The sequence below is a fragment of the Rhincodon typus genome, chromosome 9, assembly GCF_021869965.1.
Source record: "Rhincodon typus isolate 14 chromosome 9, sRhiTyp1.1, whole genome shotgun sequence".
Classification (NCBI taxonomy): domain Eukaryota; kingdom Metazoa; phylum Chordata; class Chondrichthyes; order Orectolobiformes; family Rhincodontidae; genus Rhincodon; species Rhincodon typus.
Window position 1 is genome coordinate 85,102,640 of NC_063340.1, and position 18,000 is coordinate 85,120,639.

The 18,000-nt window shown below is 40.6% G+C and overlaps 1 protein-coding gene across 4 annotated transcripts; it reads right to left on the reverse strand.

Moving 5' to 3' along the window:
• Positions 1 to 294: 294 nt before the first annotated feature.
• On the reverse strand, positions 295 to 17,772 carry ccdc28a (coiled-coil domain containing 28A). 4 transcript variants are annotated; one of them, XM_020529728.2, is made up of 6 exons: positions 17,403 to 17,772; positions 12,225 to 12,404; positions 5,536 to 5,699; positions 3,843 to 3,997; positions 2,978 to 3,000; positions 295 to 2,464 (listed from the first exon to the last, which is right to left on the reverse strand). In XM_020529728.2, exons 2-6 carry the CDS (start codon positions 12,374 to 12,376, stop codon positions 2,410 to 2,412), a joined length of 549 nt encoding a protein of 182 aa, XP_020385317.1. In that variant the 5' UTR covers positions 12,377 to 12,404; positions 17,403 to 17,772; the 3' UTR covers positions 295 to 2,409. The 4 variants fall into 4 exon arrangements, with proteins under 4 accessions (XP_020385317.1, XP_020385319.1, XP_048457034.1 ...); XM_020529730.2 differs by lacking the exon at positions 2,978 to 3,000; XM_048601077.1 differs by lacking the exon at positions 295 to 2,464 and having other exon boundaries at positions 2,984 to 3,148.
• Positions 17,773 to 18,000: the final 228 nt, after the last annotated feature.

Here is an 18,000-nt window from a genome sequence, read left to right on the forward strand (position 1 = left end):
AAGAAAGTCAGATGCTAACAGACCGGTTGAGTTTCTCCAGCATTTTCTGTGATTGTTTCAGATTTCCACCATCTACACTATTTTGCTTTTATGAGACAAGACTAGACTGAGTGGTTATGTATTCTGCACACACACGTGCTCAAACAACTCCCTCCTTAATGTTTAACATTTTACCATTTTAAAAACAAGACTTGAATGCAAGTTGTTGTTGTTTGCATCACATGCTGCACCCAGTAATAAGGATCAGTCTCATGCACTGGTTGGGAACACAAGGAACAAGTAAAACTCAATGTGGAGGGTCAAACATGTTTCATTTTAATATCTCATTATACAATGATTTGGTATAAGCCTCCAGCAGACAGACAGCAAAACACACAAGTAACATGAAACAAATCAATGGGAGCAGTGCCTCATTGCCCTGACTGTTCTTCACCCATAGTGCAGTTTGGTGACCATTAACTCTCTTCACCACGTCCAACTCGCAAATACCGTATTTCAGTTTGTGAAGCTGGAACCTCTCAACGGTCTCGGAGTTTAATGTCGGTAATGGTCAATCTTTCCATTCAGGCATCAGAAGGATCACCTGTAATTGAGCAACTCTCCCCCAACCCAAAAGGATCACGTTACAGAAAATCACAATAAAACTGCAACTCACACTGCACTTTAAATCTAAAATTGTGGCACGTTTGAGAGATATGACAAACCCATGTAGAAGAGTACATAGATACACACACATATACACAGACATAGCACATTAGTAGAACTCTTCCACAATTGCACTTGCATGAATTGTAAACACATTAATGTGCAATAAAGTTTGAATTACATGTTGCACCAACAGCAGGTGCCTCTGACTGGTCTGAATCAACCCCCAAGCTCAGCAAACCATTGTGATGAACAGAACCAAAGAAAATCAGCTCATATTAATTTAGTCTTCTCTCTGGAAGATTTCAACAACATTAGCAGGTGATGTACCAGCCCAAAGGTGGGGCTCACCCTCCCGTGTGCCTTTACACTTACATCTGCTTGTGGAGGAAGGGAAAAGCAGAGGGTGAGACATCTCCAAACCAGCTTAGCAGCATGATCAAGGACACTGTTAGAATAGCTTTGCCAGGAAAGGGGGATGTAATACAGAAGAGACTGTAGAGTAACATTTAAAACAAAGCAGACCTTTAAAAATAATACGTTGTCCTTACATTTGTTAGTAATTTAATAATTTCAGTCAGGGTTTTCACGATTTTGTTTTCTTTCCTCAGTCCCTCCAGAATCTTGTCACTAAAACAGCAGTCTTCCACATCAATTGCAAAGTCAGTTAAGCCCATAATCAGTACTCGGTAAATTATCTGTCAAAGGACAAGGATCTGTTGATTTTGGTGGGGTCCATCTGAGAACTGGTCTGGTTTCAGGCAGTGGGGTTTGGAAGAGTCCTTCTCTGATTGCTCAAGGTGGTTCCTTCCTCCTTCACTCCCTAGCACCCTGTCGGACCACTGGGAAACTCTTGTTCTGCTTTGTCAGAACACCCAGCTTCCACAATTCAACTGGAACATGATCACAACGGCTAGAGCCAACGTGAATCAGGATAAGCCATGGAATTTAGTGTTGACTCCAATCAGCTCCCTACTCCTGTACTGTGTAGTTGGGCTTCTGATTGATACTGTACACGATTCTATTGTTGGAATGGGATTTGGTCTGACAGAGGCAAGCCTTGAAAGTAGCAGTTCCCCAGCTGGCTCCTGTCCTGGGGCCAATGGGGACAGTTCTTCAGAATGGTTGAGAGATCAGTGATGGAAAGAAGGCAGCCCTACAGCATCATGCCAAAATGAAGGCTTAGAAACATCTGATGGTTTCAACCCAAGTGGAAATCTCTGTGAATGGTGACATAAAACATTCCAAAGCTTCTGGTACTACTTCACTTTCGTCTCTCAATTTGCCTCAACTTATCCCAGAAATCCACCAGCAACATGTTTTCCATTACAGCCACTGCCACGGAGACCTGCTCAGGACACACTGTTCCCCACTTAGATGAAACACGTTCTCCCATAGCAGCAGGTTGCCCTCTCCAAAAGGAAAAGCAGGAACATTGACAGAGTTAAACGCAGCAACCAATTATTAGACAACTGATTCATCTTATGTTTCCAAAGCACATTCAAATCTGAGAAACATGCTTTTCCCCATACAATGTTCACTAGAAGCATGAAGACCAGCATAGCATCAGTAAGCAGCAATTGGTGACAATTGCTTTGAGCTTCAGAGGAGTGACTTCGAGAACCTCCAGTGAGAACAAGTGATAAGTGCGAAACAGCAGAACCAATTTCCGTAATAAGAAAGCATCATGCTGCAATCTCTTCATCAACTGCTACTGTGAATAAGTATTTGCACAGTATTAGACATAGGCTTCCCACCCATTCTTCAGGAGGTGGATGCTCTTGGGAAATCTTGATTATCTGCCAAGTTCAGCTTTTGACTGAAAAGTAAATGGTGGGTTAAGGGTGAATATAACCAATAGTTCAATGTTTACATACACATCTGATACTCCTCCCTCTCACCCATCTTTAATGTCTATATATAGTGCCCTTTTTGTACTATAAGTACCTACGTGGTATTATAAGTCACATAATTATGAGCGGCCAAAATGTTAACAGAGGAGGTAAAAATTCACATCACAAGAAGGACTTTTCTTGGAATAGGGAAGGACTCGAGCCAGTTTATCCTATTAAAGGACCAAAAAGAAAGGTTAACTGGTCATTATCACATAGCTATTTGTGGAGTCTTGCTGGGTGAATTAGTTGGTGCATTTATTAAAAACTAGAATGACACTGGAAAAAGTGCAAAAGGCATGAAAGTACCTTAAGACATCCCAAGGACATGATAGATGTTATGGAAAGGTAAGATTTTCTTTCTTTTGCCATGGGTAGAGCTGTGTTTATTTCTACTATGTCATAACACAAGATGGTTCAACGCACATGTGAAAGGATACATCGAAGAGCTCAGCTCCTCCAACTGCAAGAGAGAAGAGAACAGCAAATATCTGACAACAGGATTTGGAACTACTACGTCCTACTGGCTAAAGAGGCTCGGAGAGCACGATAAAATCGCGACCCCTTCAGTGCATGCAAGAGGGACCAGCTACTTGTATTGGCGAGGATCCCTGAAAACTCAAAACACAAAGTTGTGGTTGACACAGCAGCTGAGCACTTGACTGGAGAACCCTGGAGGTTTGTCTTTAAAAAAAAAAAGATTCTTACGCATGTGGACATCACCAGGAACACTTGCATCTACCAACTCAAGCCAACTTGTTCTCGGAATACAGCGATAGTGGGGAGCCACCTTCTACATCTACTGCATTGTGAACGCCTGATGCAAATTAGTGGAATGCATAAGACTTTTTAAGAGGACAGATCAGAGACAACCACATTGGTGTAGGACTGGAGTCACATAAAAGGCCCAGACAGGAAGGGATTGGAGGGGGGGGCTGCTTTCCCCAGAAATAAACTATCGCATTTTCAGCAATAATTGTCTATACTGTACTAGGCAAACTGGATGAAATGAACAACATACTCGCTGCAGTGTCACTTGCTGGTGCATGGGGAAAGGAGATCTGCGAAATTCATCTCCTTTGCTAATCCCATGTCAATTGTAACAATCCAACATTGAGATCAGTTAGTCCAATCAAACCTGCAACCTTACAGGGTCTGTGGTTCAGCCACTCATTGGATCCCTCAGCTGAGCTACCAGGATACTGTGACCAGAGGTTTTCCTGTTTTATTCATCTCTCTTTTCCATACAGCTTGACTCCAATGTTTAGAAACCAATGGAATTAGCTGTTTAAGAGTAGGACTTACGTTAGTTAGCAATTTATCCAGATGCATGTCCCGAGCTATATTCCTCTGTTCCTCCACTGGCTCATCGAGGTCGCTATAAAGGTCAAAGTGCAGGCGAGCTAGCTTTTCTTGCATCTCACGCACATGTTCCATCTGTTCAATGGAACATTCATTGCCTGCAATGACAGAGAAAACAAACAAACCTCAGCAGTCAAAGAGGTGGAGGGAAAGATTGGAAAAATAAACATTTGAACTTGGAAAAAGGGTGAGGAGTGGGGCAGAATTAATTGTGAATAATTAATAAGCGAAATTCCTGTACCAAACTCTGTATAGCAGGTTTCCACTGTCTGCTAATCTAATAAACTATCTTTAACCCCTACTCTTCTGTCTTCTGGTTGCTTTTTGCTATCCTTTCTGCATTTTATTCCTCGAATCCACATGCTTCAACCTTAGTCAGAATCCTATTATGCAATACCTCATCAAAAGTCCTCTGAAAACCTAAATACATTACATCTCATGTTCAGTCATAGAGCCTATACTTCCAGGACTGATCCCAAGGCCCAGCTGCAAAATCCATACAGGTGTGATTGTATCAGAGACAGCATGTGAGCAAAAGGCAGTGTGCAAGCACGAGAGCAAGAACCTGCAAGTACAACAGAAAGCCTGCTGGAGAAAAACAGGAGTGATCTTAGTGTTGGCTCATCAGCAACTAGACCAACTGCCATTCATTGTCAAGGCTTTCAGATGATGTATACCAGGAGCCCGACCCAATACAAACCAATACTGCCAACATACGAGTACTTGATATGGGTGGCACAGTGATGTCGTCACTGGAATAGTAATCCAGCTGCCCAAACTAATGCCTTGGGGAAAAGGCAGTAGGTGGAATTTAAATTGAATTAATATATTTGGAATTAAAAATCAGTCTCACTATTCACAACATCACAGTAGATTGTTTTCAACTGTAGTAAAACCACATAAACCTCACTAATCTTTAATGTTTGGGCAGGCCTAAATGTCACCCCAGACCAAAAGCAATGTGGTTGACTCTTAAATACCCTCTGAAATGGAAGAGAAAGCCACTTAGCTACACCAAACCATGACAGAAATGAACAAATCAGATGGCACGAAGACGGCTGGGGTTTGTCAATCTTTTCAGTACTAGAACATCACTGCAGGAATTCCTCAGGATAGAGTCCTAGGCCCAATCACTTTCAGCCCCGTGGGTGCACCTACATATCATGAACTATGCAGTTCAAGAAGTCAGCTCAGTATCACATTATCAAGGGCAATGAGGGATAGGCAAGAAATGACAGCCTTGCCAGTGAAGCTCATATACCGTACACAAAAGAAAATTTCCAAAAAGGTACGGCAGGGGTCATTGGACACACAACTGCGTACACGTACAATCTTCTGACCAGGCATAGATAGTTTCCAGCTGGGAGCTTGCTGAACAGCACCTTGGGGAGGCAACGGCCTAGTGGTATCACAGGACTGTTAGTCCAGAGACCCATACAACGTTTTGGGGACTCGCATACGAATCCCACCATGGCAGATAGTGAAATTTAAATCCCGTTGATGAATAAAGGACTCAACTCCACTTGCAGCTAACAATTTTCAGTGTAGGGAAGAAAAAGCCAGCTTCAAATCAAATAGTGAAACCTAGTTTGTGTTTTGAAGAACCTTATAGCCACATTTAAAAAAAGCCTCATACCAAATGCTTGAAGCTTTCCAGAGTGGAAGTCAGTTAGAAGGCTGAGCAATCCTCGCTCCATCTCTTTCACATCGGATACATCAGTGAGAAAGGAGTGCTGAAGAGGGGCTGACTGTGTACTTTTCCCAGCTATACTCTGTGGTTTGGGTTTCTCCCTTACCACCCTAAAGACAAAAGAAAGAAAGAAAGAAAACAAGAATGCAAGTGAGCATTGATTAAAATATATAGTTCTTCAGAGCAAGAAACAATGGCTGCATTATCCAGAGTACAGACCAGTTCTATGGTGACAGGACATGAGCTCTCCACTCTTCAGTTGATGCTCTAGAACATTCCACATTCCACCTGTCACAAGTCTGCTCACTTCAATCTCTCCATATCCTCTTCACTGTTGACTATACTTCAGAGATTTAGTTTCATTTGCAAATGTTGACATTACACCCAAATTTAAGTCATTAACTATAATCAAAAACAGGAATCTTTAAACCAAACCCTGGGGAACACCGCTCTATACCTCCCACCATTCTGAAAAGTGTCCATCGCAACACACTACTTTTTGTCCCACAGCAGCCACCCTGCCTCTGTTCCTTTACTCATATGCGTTTTCATTTTGCTAAGGAATCTATGACAAGTTCCAAGACAATTCAACATTTGCAGCCTGAGCCTTTGCCATGTCCACCCTGACTTTTCTCGCTATCCTTATGGGAAGACTGGGTGACTTTTCTACTTTGAGAACTGCCAACGTTCAGTACTTCTCCTTTAACCATTTTCTATTTAACCACCACTGCCTCTTTCTTCTTGATTCGCAGCATTCTCTTCTTTAGTGCCATGAGATGCAAAGTACTCATTTAGCATCTCAGCCATACTCTAGCTTGAAAATAATATCTTCTTTTTCAGTCCCTGGTTGGCCTACCCCTTCCTTTGATGAGTTTTTTTTAATATTTCTAAGTTTATAGAAGACTTTTCAGTTTCTTTTAGCAAATAAAACACTCATATTCTCACTCTGCCCTCTGTGCCCCGTTTTCAGATCTCCTCTGTTCAATAAAAAACATTAAATCTGCAATGAGTTTTGGTATAAAAGAATATTGAGCCACATAGAGTGGAAAGTGGATACTGTTCAACAGCTGAAGGGTCCTAAAGGTCTATTCCTGAAAGGACTTTCCTAATTTGGAAACAGGACAGTGTACAACTAACCTGGGGTCTTTTTCAGAAGGAGATACTTAGTCCCTCCCTGAAGATAAAGTTCTTGAAGGTGGTACCAGATTGCTTGCAACGTTCGAAGTCAGCACAGTGTGTTAGTGTTTGCTGAATCATTATTCCATCAACCTGCCTACAATCAGTGAATTCAGGATATACCCCAATGCAAGTATTAATCCTTCCATAGTTGGCAAAAAGTGAAGTTTTCTGAGCCACTCACTTGACATCCTCCCAGTCGTAATAATGTTTATTGATGACTTTCTGATATCATTGCCCAAAATTTTGCCATCGTGAATACTGACCCTGCAAACAATTTAGTCATGGACACAATTTGATCAGGGTCAGGATCTAGAGATATAGGAATCATTAGCACTGGGTGCTGTGCAAATGGCATGTTACCTGCACAAATAGTTTATATCACCGCCCGATACGAACAACTGTATCCTTTGCTCAGACACTTAATAGGATTGATTCCCTGAAACAATCAACTTAAACAGCCCTGTTTCAGGTAAACAACAACAATTCAGCAGCACAAGCTCAAAGCCCAGCTGACTTCATCTACTGATCTGTCATCACAGGGACTGTGTCATTTCCACAATCACGAAAACACAGTAAAGATTTTGATTTCTTGCTCAATTTGAGGCTTCCACTTTACCTTGACAAATCCTACAATATAGGCTTTCTGATCCCCAATCTGCAGCAGACTCAAGTCAGGCTGACAGTTGAGAATCTCTGTTACAGTTCATAAATAAACACAATTTCACTAAACTATCAGGCCTTATGATGTCACTCACTGAGAACTTGACCTTTGCTGACCCAACCTTATAACTGTAAGAAAGGAGCAAGGAGTTTCCTTCCCAACATGAAGTTACTCCCCATTGTCCAGTTGAGACTTTTGGATTCAGCGTGGATTTTAATAACTATACTTCACCAAACTATGCTTGAAAAACCCCAAACAAAACATCAACTGTCAGATGTGATTGGGCAGCACTCATTGACAGCCACACTAATAATCTACTTAAGATAACCTGCTGAATGTATAGCGTGGCTCATGTATGCTTGCAAAAAACCACACTTTCATATGTAGTGGAATATGTTCAAGCCTTGCACCTTTTTTGAATTACTTGGGAGCTTCGGAGTCAATAGTTTCCAGTCTCTTTCACAACAGTAATGCTTCAGCCAAACAATCCCATCTTTTTCTCCTGCATTATTAACTGTTTGAAATGTATCACTCCTGTGCTTGTCCCAATGAGTGCATGATGAAAAGCTTTGGAAACATGTCTGTTGTTTCAGAAATACTTAAAAAGTATCAAATCACTAACTGGTCAAGTTCTGACAAAGGTCATTGACCTGAAATGTTAACTTTCTCTTGCAGCCTGAGAAACTTTTCTCAATGGGAAGAGATAGAAAGAAATATTATTCGCTTAACCAGAGAAAGAAATAACAATTTAATTTATTAGTAATCAAATATAACAAATGAGTGTTTAAAATTCAGTCAGTATTCCTCAAAGAGCCAAGGTCTGGAAGTGGGTGTAAAGTGCTCCAGCATGCTGATTCTCAGTTGGTCACCGAGGCAAATTGCCCCCAATATAATGCAATGTTTAATACACACAGGTTTAGAAAAGGCATTCTGTGGATGTCAAGTGAAACAGCACTAGACTCAGCTTGGAAGTAAATTGCTGACTGACAATCACCATCTAGCTTGTATAGTTAAGGCAGCAGCAGTTACTAAAGTGAAACAAAGCTCCTCACTTTTAACCAAAGCTTAAAAAGACTTTCACTGTCCCCAGAATATTAGTCATGATCTAGGTGAATGGCAGTGCACACTCGAGGTGCCAAGTGGCCTACTCCTGCTCCTATTTTCTATGTTCCTATGGTGTGCCCATCCATCTGTAAGAATAGATTACAAATAGGCTTGTGCTTTCTTTTTAAAAATAGAAAATTACAAGATTGACATGGAGCTTTTAGGTTTGTCTAAAGCAAAAAGGGTTGAACATTGCACACTAAGCTGAAATGACTTCCATTATCCCAGAACCTTTAGTAAACTGACTAAACAAGATTAATAACATGGGAAAGAACAGTACGTTACAACACTGATATCCTACCACAAGAGGGAGATGGGCTAATTGGAGCATCCAAATCTACTGGACTTTGCCCAATGCCTGAAGTTGGCAGAGAACAGCCTTTTTAAAATTTAAATGATCCAATCAGTTACCACATTGTTGACTGCAGCATTTTGATTGCTGTATAGAGAATGCCAATTAGTGCTGTATAAATTCCTTCTCCATTACCTCCCCACACAAATTAAAAAAACAAAAGATCCTCAAACCAAATTAATAACAGCATTCAGAATATTTAAAAGATTTGAAGTAAACCATTTGCACTTTTGCTGCTGAATGCCTTTATGTCCCTGTGTTCAGTGGAAGGCATGGTTGAATCTCACTCATGCTGCTCTATAAATCAATTCCATCCACGTAACGATTCAATTTATCTATAAAATACAACTCGTGATCACCGATTGCAAATGTATATTCAGCATTTTCATACAATAAAAACTCACAAAAAGAGTGAATTTGACCCATTGTGTCCATGTTGGCTCTTTAAAAATTCATTTCACTAGCTTCCCCATAACATTCAGCGTTTTCCATTCAAATATTTGTCAAATTCCCTTTTGAAAGTTAATACCAAATATACTTTGGCCACCCTTTTAGACAGTGCATTCCAAATAATCTCTATGTTCTCTAGAAATAAAGTCTCAACTCCTTACTAGTTCTTTTGCTATTTCCCTTAAATGTGTGACATTTGTTATTAAATTGCTGTTACTGGAAACATTTACTTGTACCCATTATTTATCACATGATGTTATAAAGCAACAACATACGAGGGACTTAATGGTCTACTCCTATTCTCATCTTCTCCCACTACTTTCACACTTACAGCCAAAAAAAGGCACTCCAAATATAGGAAATCACAGAAAAAATTCATGTCTCAAAACGTATCCACATAATCGATAAAGCTATACATGGTGCATCCATCGATGTAAGGCGCATAGATACTGCATAGAACAGAAGTGCAGCAACTTTTTCATGCAGAGGGTAGTGCGCGTATGGAATGAGTTGCCAGAGGAAGTGGAGGAGGCTGGTACAATTACAACGTATAAAAGGCATCGGAGTGAATTTAAGAATAGGAAGGGTTTAGAGGGATATGGGCCAAATGCTGACAAATGGGACTAGATTAATTTAGGATACCTGGTCGGCATGGACGAGTTGGACCGAAGGATATTTCCGCACTGTACATCTCTATGACTACCTCAACATCTACAGTGCCGTCAATAAGGCTAAATGCATTGATACTAATGTCAGAATATCCATACAAGACCATAAGAAATAGGGATTGGAGTCAGCCATTTAGCCCATTGAACCTACTCCCCGATTCAATGAGATCACGGCTGATCTAACTGTGGTGTTAACTTCACTTTTCTGTCTGCCCACTACAACTTCAACAACCTTGCAGATTGAAAAATCTCGTCTAATTTGGCCTTGAATACTTTCAATGATTCAGCCTCCAATGTTGTCTGGGGTAGTGAATTCCAGATACTAATGACTCTCAAATGAAATTCCTCCTCAACTCCATCTTACATGGGAGACCCCTTAATTTTCAACTGTGTTCCCTAGTTCTGCATTTTCCCGTGACAGGAAACATCCTCTCAGCATATGATGTAATTTGATAATTACCTGAACTTTCTCCATCTCTCCTGCTATATACCACAATTAATCACTAGTTCTTTAACAGCTCAAAAATATTGTGGCCAGCCAAAATAGTTATGAGTGACAAAGTCTACTACTAAATCATACCACAGCAACACAACTGAAGATAGCACAAAAGCTCCACACAGTGATTATCAGGCTTTACAGTATTCAAGCCCTAATGACAGCCCAAAACTGCAACTGAACTATTGACATACAGTTCTTTATTTAAAAGAAAAACAAGGCCAGTCTGCATTCCTCCAGCTTTCAATTGGAATAACTCCAAATCCATGCTGCTAGACAACATTTTTTTGTCACAAGCTGAAAGTGTGCAATTCGGTTGGGTGCAACCGCTTCACTCAGACGGCACAGACAGGGAGCATTTATAAAGAACAAATACATTGAAAGCATCAATAGCCATAGATTTTCTCAATGCTCTAAAGAGATGTTTAAACTACTAAAAGCTACTACAAGATCAGGTGGCATTGGAAGTTAGAAATTTGTATTCTTTTCCAACTAGAAGTTGGCTTATAATTAAACCACATTTTCTTTTCCGTTGTTCAATTTTAAAATTAGATTGAGCTTTCTCAGCTTGAATCCTACCTTGCAGAAATCTGCCTATGCCTGAGCACAAATTAACAATCTCACTCATACCTTATTCCTTTTCACCCTTTTGCCTTTCAATGTGCCCTGCCCATTCCTTCAATATCAGTTGTGTAGGAAGATCATCAACCTCCATCAGCATTCAGGAGTAAGGCTTTCAGTCCCTCGAGCGTGTTCCACCATTCAATGAGATCGTAGTTAATCTGTGGCCTAACTCCATATACCTGCCTTTGCTCCATATCCCTTAATATCTTAACAAAAATTTATCTATCTTAGATTTTAAATTAACAACTGATCCAGCATCCACTGCCATTTGTGGAACAGAGTTCCAAAATATCTACCAGTCTGTGTACAGAATACTTCCTAACACTTCTCTCAACTGGTCTCAGATTATTCCCCTCGTTCTAGAATCCCTAAATCTGGAAATAATTTATCTTTGTCCACACTGTCTTTACATCTTGAAGACTTCCATCAGATCACCCTTTAATCTTCTAAAGGTTAGAGATTAATCGTTTGATACATTTGAAAAAAAACAGGAAAAGAACTACACTGTTGGCTGGTAACAGGGATCCAGGGAAAGGTGTTGCACTGTTACATTAAGCTCAAGTACAAAATCCTGCAAGCTGCTGGAAACTTGAGTATAGAGACACTGAAGTTAAAGTAATAGTGGGTTTAGTTTGCAGTTTGTTTTAGGAGTCACAGGAAAAGATACCAGCTGAAACAAAATACATCTGGGAAACGCGCTCAAAATTCGCTGGAAGGAAACCGTTTGCAGCTGTGGCAGCCTGAACAAGAAGCCTCAGCATGGAGATGGTAGTAAATCTTCACCAAGGTTTTGCTGTTTTAAGGATAACTCTGGGATGAAAGGAATAGCACAAGTTTGAATGCTTTTCTGAAATCTTTCCAAACATTTTTATCTCGTGTTTTTATCTTAAATAATAAAATGTTTATTAAATGTTTTAAAAGTACAATGGCAAAGTGTTGTGCATGTGTTCAGGAACTGACCTCCATGGTTAAGTTTAAAAAAAACAAAATTGGGTTATCAAGGCAGGTTTCACTCAGTTGGAATTATGATAACGGGCAATAAATTTCAGCCTTGACAGATGCCCATATTCCAGGAATTAATAAAAAAAGAAAACTTTGTACCTTTTCAGCTTTTGTTTTGGAACAGTTGTCTGTGTGCTACTGGTCAAGCCCACACTCTTACTGGGTATTGTGCTTTTCTTGTTGGTTACTGGAGGATGATGCTGATGTGTAGAGGTCTTAGGGCTTCTGCGCTTCATTTTCTTTTCCTCCATTCTGTCAACTTTTCAGAGAAAAGTCTGCCTGCAGGAAAGCAATTTAAATCAATATATAAAAGACCTTAAATCAATCTAGCTGTTACCTCAGTTTCAGTTTCCATTTCCAGTAATAACAGTTCAATTTCAGCTTATGGAGAAGGCAAAATTAGCAAAGGTTATTGAGCCACTTGGGAAAGAAATAAAAAGAAAAAAAGGACAAAAATTTTGTTCTGACAATTGGCAGTAGCAATTTTAAACACAAATAATTTAAAATAATGATTAGCGGGCTCTTGTGTCACTATATTGCAGCTGTGGGCAAATGGCATTTTCAATAACATACAGTACTTCATTGGTTGTCAACTGCTTGGGAGTGCTGGAGGTTGTAAAAAGTGCTCTATAAATGCATGTTATTTTTCAATAAGTGAATTATTGCTACAGTGATTACAGATACAATAAAGTGCTTTTGCAGTGAAGTATTTTGAAAAACACTGAAAAATCACTTCTACCTTGCCTTAGAAACTTCCAATACACGCACAGCTTTCATTACCCATACTGGCTGAGGTCACCATGAAAACCCCATCTTCTCAACCTCACCTGAGGTATGGTGATGCTTAGGTTAAACCATCACCAGTCATCTCTCACTAATGAGAGAGCAGTCCTGTGGTCCTCTGAGACTATGGTGACTTTACCTATATAGCTTGGAGTTAATTATTTGCCCTCGAGATTACTTGCCTTTTCAATGTCATTTAAGTCCTACCTTCTTTTTGGGTAGCAAATGCAGTCTATGTTCCTGATCTGGCAGCTATGACTTGATACAAAATACAGAATCAGTGAGTTTGGAAACTACGTGGAAGACCCGCACCTCAGATTGCTGAAGATCCTGTTTTGGCTCACAACTGAGCCACAACTACAAGTATTCACTTGCTTTTAGCTCTCCATTGCAGAAAACCAGCAACAGAAGCAAAAACTAAAGTTCACCTGAACATAGATTAACACTGACAATTTGGGGGAAAAAACATAACCACAGCATTTTTACTGTATCATTACTGATTTAACATACACTTATATGTATGCTCAGAAGAATTGGAAAATGTCTCAAAAAAAAAAAAAGGACACGTTACTACAAGGAATACTTGAGGTGAATAGCAAAGATACATTTAAGGGAAAGGAAGATAAGTGCATATAAGGTAGAAAGAATATACATGAATTAGCTAAGGTGGAACAAAGTGGAAGGTGGCCCATTTAGAGTATAAATATCTAGATAGGTTGGATGGATTGAATAACTCATAATATTAACTTCCTTCCGAAGGAAGTGAGCTCTTTTTTGGTGCTGGCACACAGTTAAAGACAAACTGCATCCATATCATTGCCACTGGACTATTGCTACATTGTAGATCGATACAAATTCAAAATATCACTGCTGTTAGCCCCTTTTCATATCCACCCATAAATACCTCTGTGATCTTGTGCTGTGTAACTGTGACCAGTTGTCAAAACTAGTCTCACTTTCATTCCTTCTTATTACCTGTAATAGTTTAGCCTGGCACATATATCTAATCATCAATGTGGTTCTGCAGGGTTTAATGTGCTTGGCAAGCCAGAAAAGGCATTGGTATCTCCAAAGTGAATTACAATTGCCAACACTGACATCACCAAAGTACTGTACATATTATGAACTTTTTCAAGGTTTTACCTGCTGTGGCAAAATGGGTTACTCTTCCAATGTACTGTGCCTCCACTCAGTGGCAGACACTAGAAAACATGTTCTGTACTTCACCTTAAAGAAGAACAGGTTATTCTACAAAGATGTAGGGATATGGAAGCGAGGTTGGAAGAAAGATATATTCACTTACAGCCTTTATCACAATCAGAACATCAAAGATTTGTAACCAATTGATTTCTTTTGATGTTACAATAGAACAATTTGAGAAGAAAACAACTCCCTTTTAAGACAAAAAATTATTTTGTCCCTGAGGGTTGGCAGTTTGTCAAATTCTTTTTCCCAGAAAGTACTGGAAGTTATGTCATAGAATTTCTTCAAGGCAGAGTTAGATAGATTTTTGATAGACAAAGGAATCAAGAGCTATGTGAGGCAGGGTCAGAAATCACACAACACCAGGTTATAGTCTAACAGGTTAATTTGAAAACACAAGCTTTCCGAGTCCGACTCCAAAAGCTTGTTTTTTTCAAACAAAACTGTTGGGCTATAACCTGATGTTGTGCGATTTCTGACCTTGTCCACTCCAGTCCAACACCAGCACCTCCACATCACATGTGAGGCAGGCAAACAAGTGGGTCGGGAAGTTTAAAAGCTTGCTCATCCTAGGTTCTTCTGAATTGTAAACAAAGCCAATGGCCTTACCTGTCATAAGCCCAACAACATAAATATCTTTCCATTAGCACCACAGTGATTCAGTCATTTGCTCTCTGACAAAATGTTGGATTTAAATCATTGTTCTGAAGGAGTCTGACTTCTTTTAAATAGAAAACCTTCACAGAATTAGCCACCTGCATCTGTTTTAAAATTCAAATTTCTAAGTGATACTAATATAAATACACACACAAATAAATTGTGCATCTTTCATCAACAGCTTCTAAACCATTAGACTACTGAGAAAAAAAAATCTATTCCTCAAAAATGTTCATTCCCTTGTCCCTTTCCCAATTAATATCAGGTTCTTAATCCAGTACAAGCTGCCACTCTGCGTAACACCCCAGGGACCTGCGCAAATGTGATCTGTAACCAGCAAGTTGGTTAATCTTTTCTTAATTGTTAAGCAAGTGTTACTTGTCAGCAATAAAAAGGTGAATTTGCCCTCCAACCTACTCAGGATCAGAAAGACATATAATCCCTACCGCGAGCAAGGCGCGATCAGATAACTCGGCAAAATCTGCCATTTTCCTGTTATGTGAATGTTAGAGTCACACTGTGTGGAAGGGCAATAAGAAACAACTGTTTCAGCTAGAGTTTATTTAGCCTTGAATGGTGATGCCTCAGATCAGTTATTTTAGAGCTATATGATAACAGGGTGAAAAAAAGCAAATTCAAAATATTTTTGGGTAGGTTAGGATAAGGTGGCACAAGTTCAAGGTTACGAAAGGAACATTTAAGATGTGTTAAGTGTTTACGATGTGACTGACAGCTGGAAAGAAACTCCCAAGATCATTAAGGCGAAGATACTGACTTAATTTAAGAAAAGGTTGGTTAAAGAAAGATCAATTTAGCCAATATGCTGATTAAAAACAAATGAAGTATAAAGAAATATCAACCAAAAATTAAAAGCCAATAGGAAAGATTTATAGCTCTCTCTTAAACTACAATAATAGACTACTTCATACCTGAAAATATGTCTCTACTTCCTCAGGAGGCTAAGAAAATTTAGCATGTCCGCAAGGACTCTTATTAACTTTTATAGATACGCCATAGAAAGCATCCTATTAGGATGCATCACAGCGCGGTATGGCAACTGCTATTCCCAAGACCGCAAGAAACTACAGAATTTTGAATACAGCCCAGTCCATCACACAAAACAACCTTCCATCCAATGACTCCATCTATACTTCCCACTGCATCAGGTAAGCAACCGACATAATCAAAGATCCTTCCGTCCCTATTATACTCTTTTCCACCCTCTTCCATCAGGCAGAAGATATATAAATTTGAACACATGTATGAACAGATTCAAGAACAGCTTCTTCCCCACTTATCAGACTTTTGAACGGACTTCTCAAATGTTAATTCTGATCTCTCTGTCTGTCTGTCTGTCTCTCTCTGCACCTTCTCTGCTGCTGTAACACTATTTTGCACTCTGTTCTGCTATCCTCAGGCACGTTGTATGGTACAATCTGCACGTATAGCACACAAAACAACACTTTTCACTATCTCGGTACATGTGCCGATAATAAATCAAATAGGCACTTGAAGAATTAATTTGTACAATGGCAATTATTCAAATCAAACATACTACATTTGAGCAGAGTTTTATTAGCAAGCTTAAAAAGGCCCTTGAGGGCTCATGGTGCAGCAGCAATGTCCCTCTCTCTAAGCCACATGGCCCAGATTCAAGTCCCACCTGTTCCAGAGCTGTGTAATAACATTCTGATCCAGTTGATTAGAAAATCATTTTCCATTAAGAACACTCAGGGCTCTTGTGGCACAGTGGTGGTGTCCCTACCTTTGAACCAAAAGTACATAATATCATTTCTGAACAGGTTGTTTAGAAAAAGTATCCACTAAGAAAACAAAGCTCCTGGTGGAGGTTATACTGGTGTATTCAAGTGCAGGAATTGAAAGATATGTAGTACTAACTTAGCTCAGTTGGTAGCACTTTCACCCCAAATTGTTTGGGCCACAGAAGCTAACCTACCAGGGGGAGAGGCAAAGAGTGCAATATTGTGGCCCCACTTCTGAAGAAGGGTCCTGACCCGAAATGTCAGCTTTCCGGCTCCTCTGATGCTGCCTGGCCTGCTGTGTTCATCCAGCTCCACACTGTGTTATCTACATTGTCAGAGACATTGTCTTTCAGAAGAGACCTCGCAATTAGAGATAGTAGGAACTGCAGATGCTGGAGAATCCGAGACAAGGTGCAGGGCTGGATGAACACAGCAGGCCAAGCAGCAAGCCTCTCTGCTCCTATGATGCTGCTTGGCCTGCTGTGTTCATCCAGACCTCGCAATTAACCACTTTTCAAACGTTCCACACTTCCTAATGATGTTTTGTTGGCTGTGAATTCCCTTGGGAAGTCCTGAGGTAGTGGAAGGCACTGTAGCAATACAAGTGCTCTATTTTTTTGCTGAGGAAGAATGTTTGCAGAACACTTTGGAGACAAAAAAGAAAGTAGGGTGTGCCATGCAATGCAGCCAACATTCACTCCTAGTCCATCGATTGCCTGGTCTATCGAGATATTCTCTGCTGGTGAGAGTTTACTGTGTTGATCCTCCCAACAGGCCAGTGGCCAGCCTCAATACAGTGACCCATGATGTGGGATGGGTTGTGGATAATAGTGAGACAGACACAAGAGAGAAACGCAAATGCTGTCCTTACCGGGATTCCCAGCCCTTCTGGTTGCTATACTGCAGAGAATGGCGCTGGATGAGCCGAGGACATGTCGGGTCAGCGAGGCCGGGTGAGGGTCGGTGTGCCTCTGGCCCCAGGAGGAAAGGCCATGGAAGAGGGCCTAGGCCGAAAGGCTTCGCAGCATCGGAGAGAGAGAACCCACCTCCGTTTACCGGGAGGAGGGACATTCACCGCAACAACCAGCCAAATCAACCTGTCTTCAATCTCCTGGACCCCGGAGCAGATGACCGAGTCACGATGTGCCGCTTTCTTCACTCCTCACGCCGAATTAGCAGAGCAAGGCCCTGGTTGCCATGGGACCGCCCGCTGCGCCCTCTACCCCGGAAAGCTTCTCCTGACGCCACTGGGCATGCCGGGAGTTGTAGTTCTCGCCTGCGGGGTGCCCAGACAAATCCTGAGGACAGGAACTACATTCCCCGGAGAGCCTCGCGGTGGCGGCCCGGAGCTGGAGGACAGGTACAGGTGAGGGAGAGAGCAAAACCTGGCCAAAGAGCTTAGTAGTGAAAACAGGCCCAAAGCTTTCACATTTTTCAAAGAATATATTTAATATATTTCAAAGAATATA

Bases quoted from the DNA above. Each gene is read 5' to 3' on its own strand.
- ccdc28a (XM_048601075.1), bottom strand. From the start codon at position 12,376: ATGGAGGAAAAGAAAATGAAGCGCAGAAGCCCTAAGACCTCTACACAT. The intron at 5,700-12,224 runs GTACAAAGTTTT...TTTTGTCTTTAG, and splicing joins CCAAAACAAAAGCTGAAAAG to GGTGGTAAGGGAGAAACCCA. The intron at 3,998-5,535 runs GTATGAGGCTTT...CTGTCATTGCAG, and splicing joins TGGAAAGCTTCAAGCATTTG to GCAATGAATGTTCCATTGAA.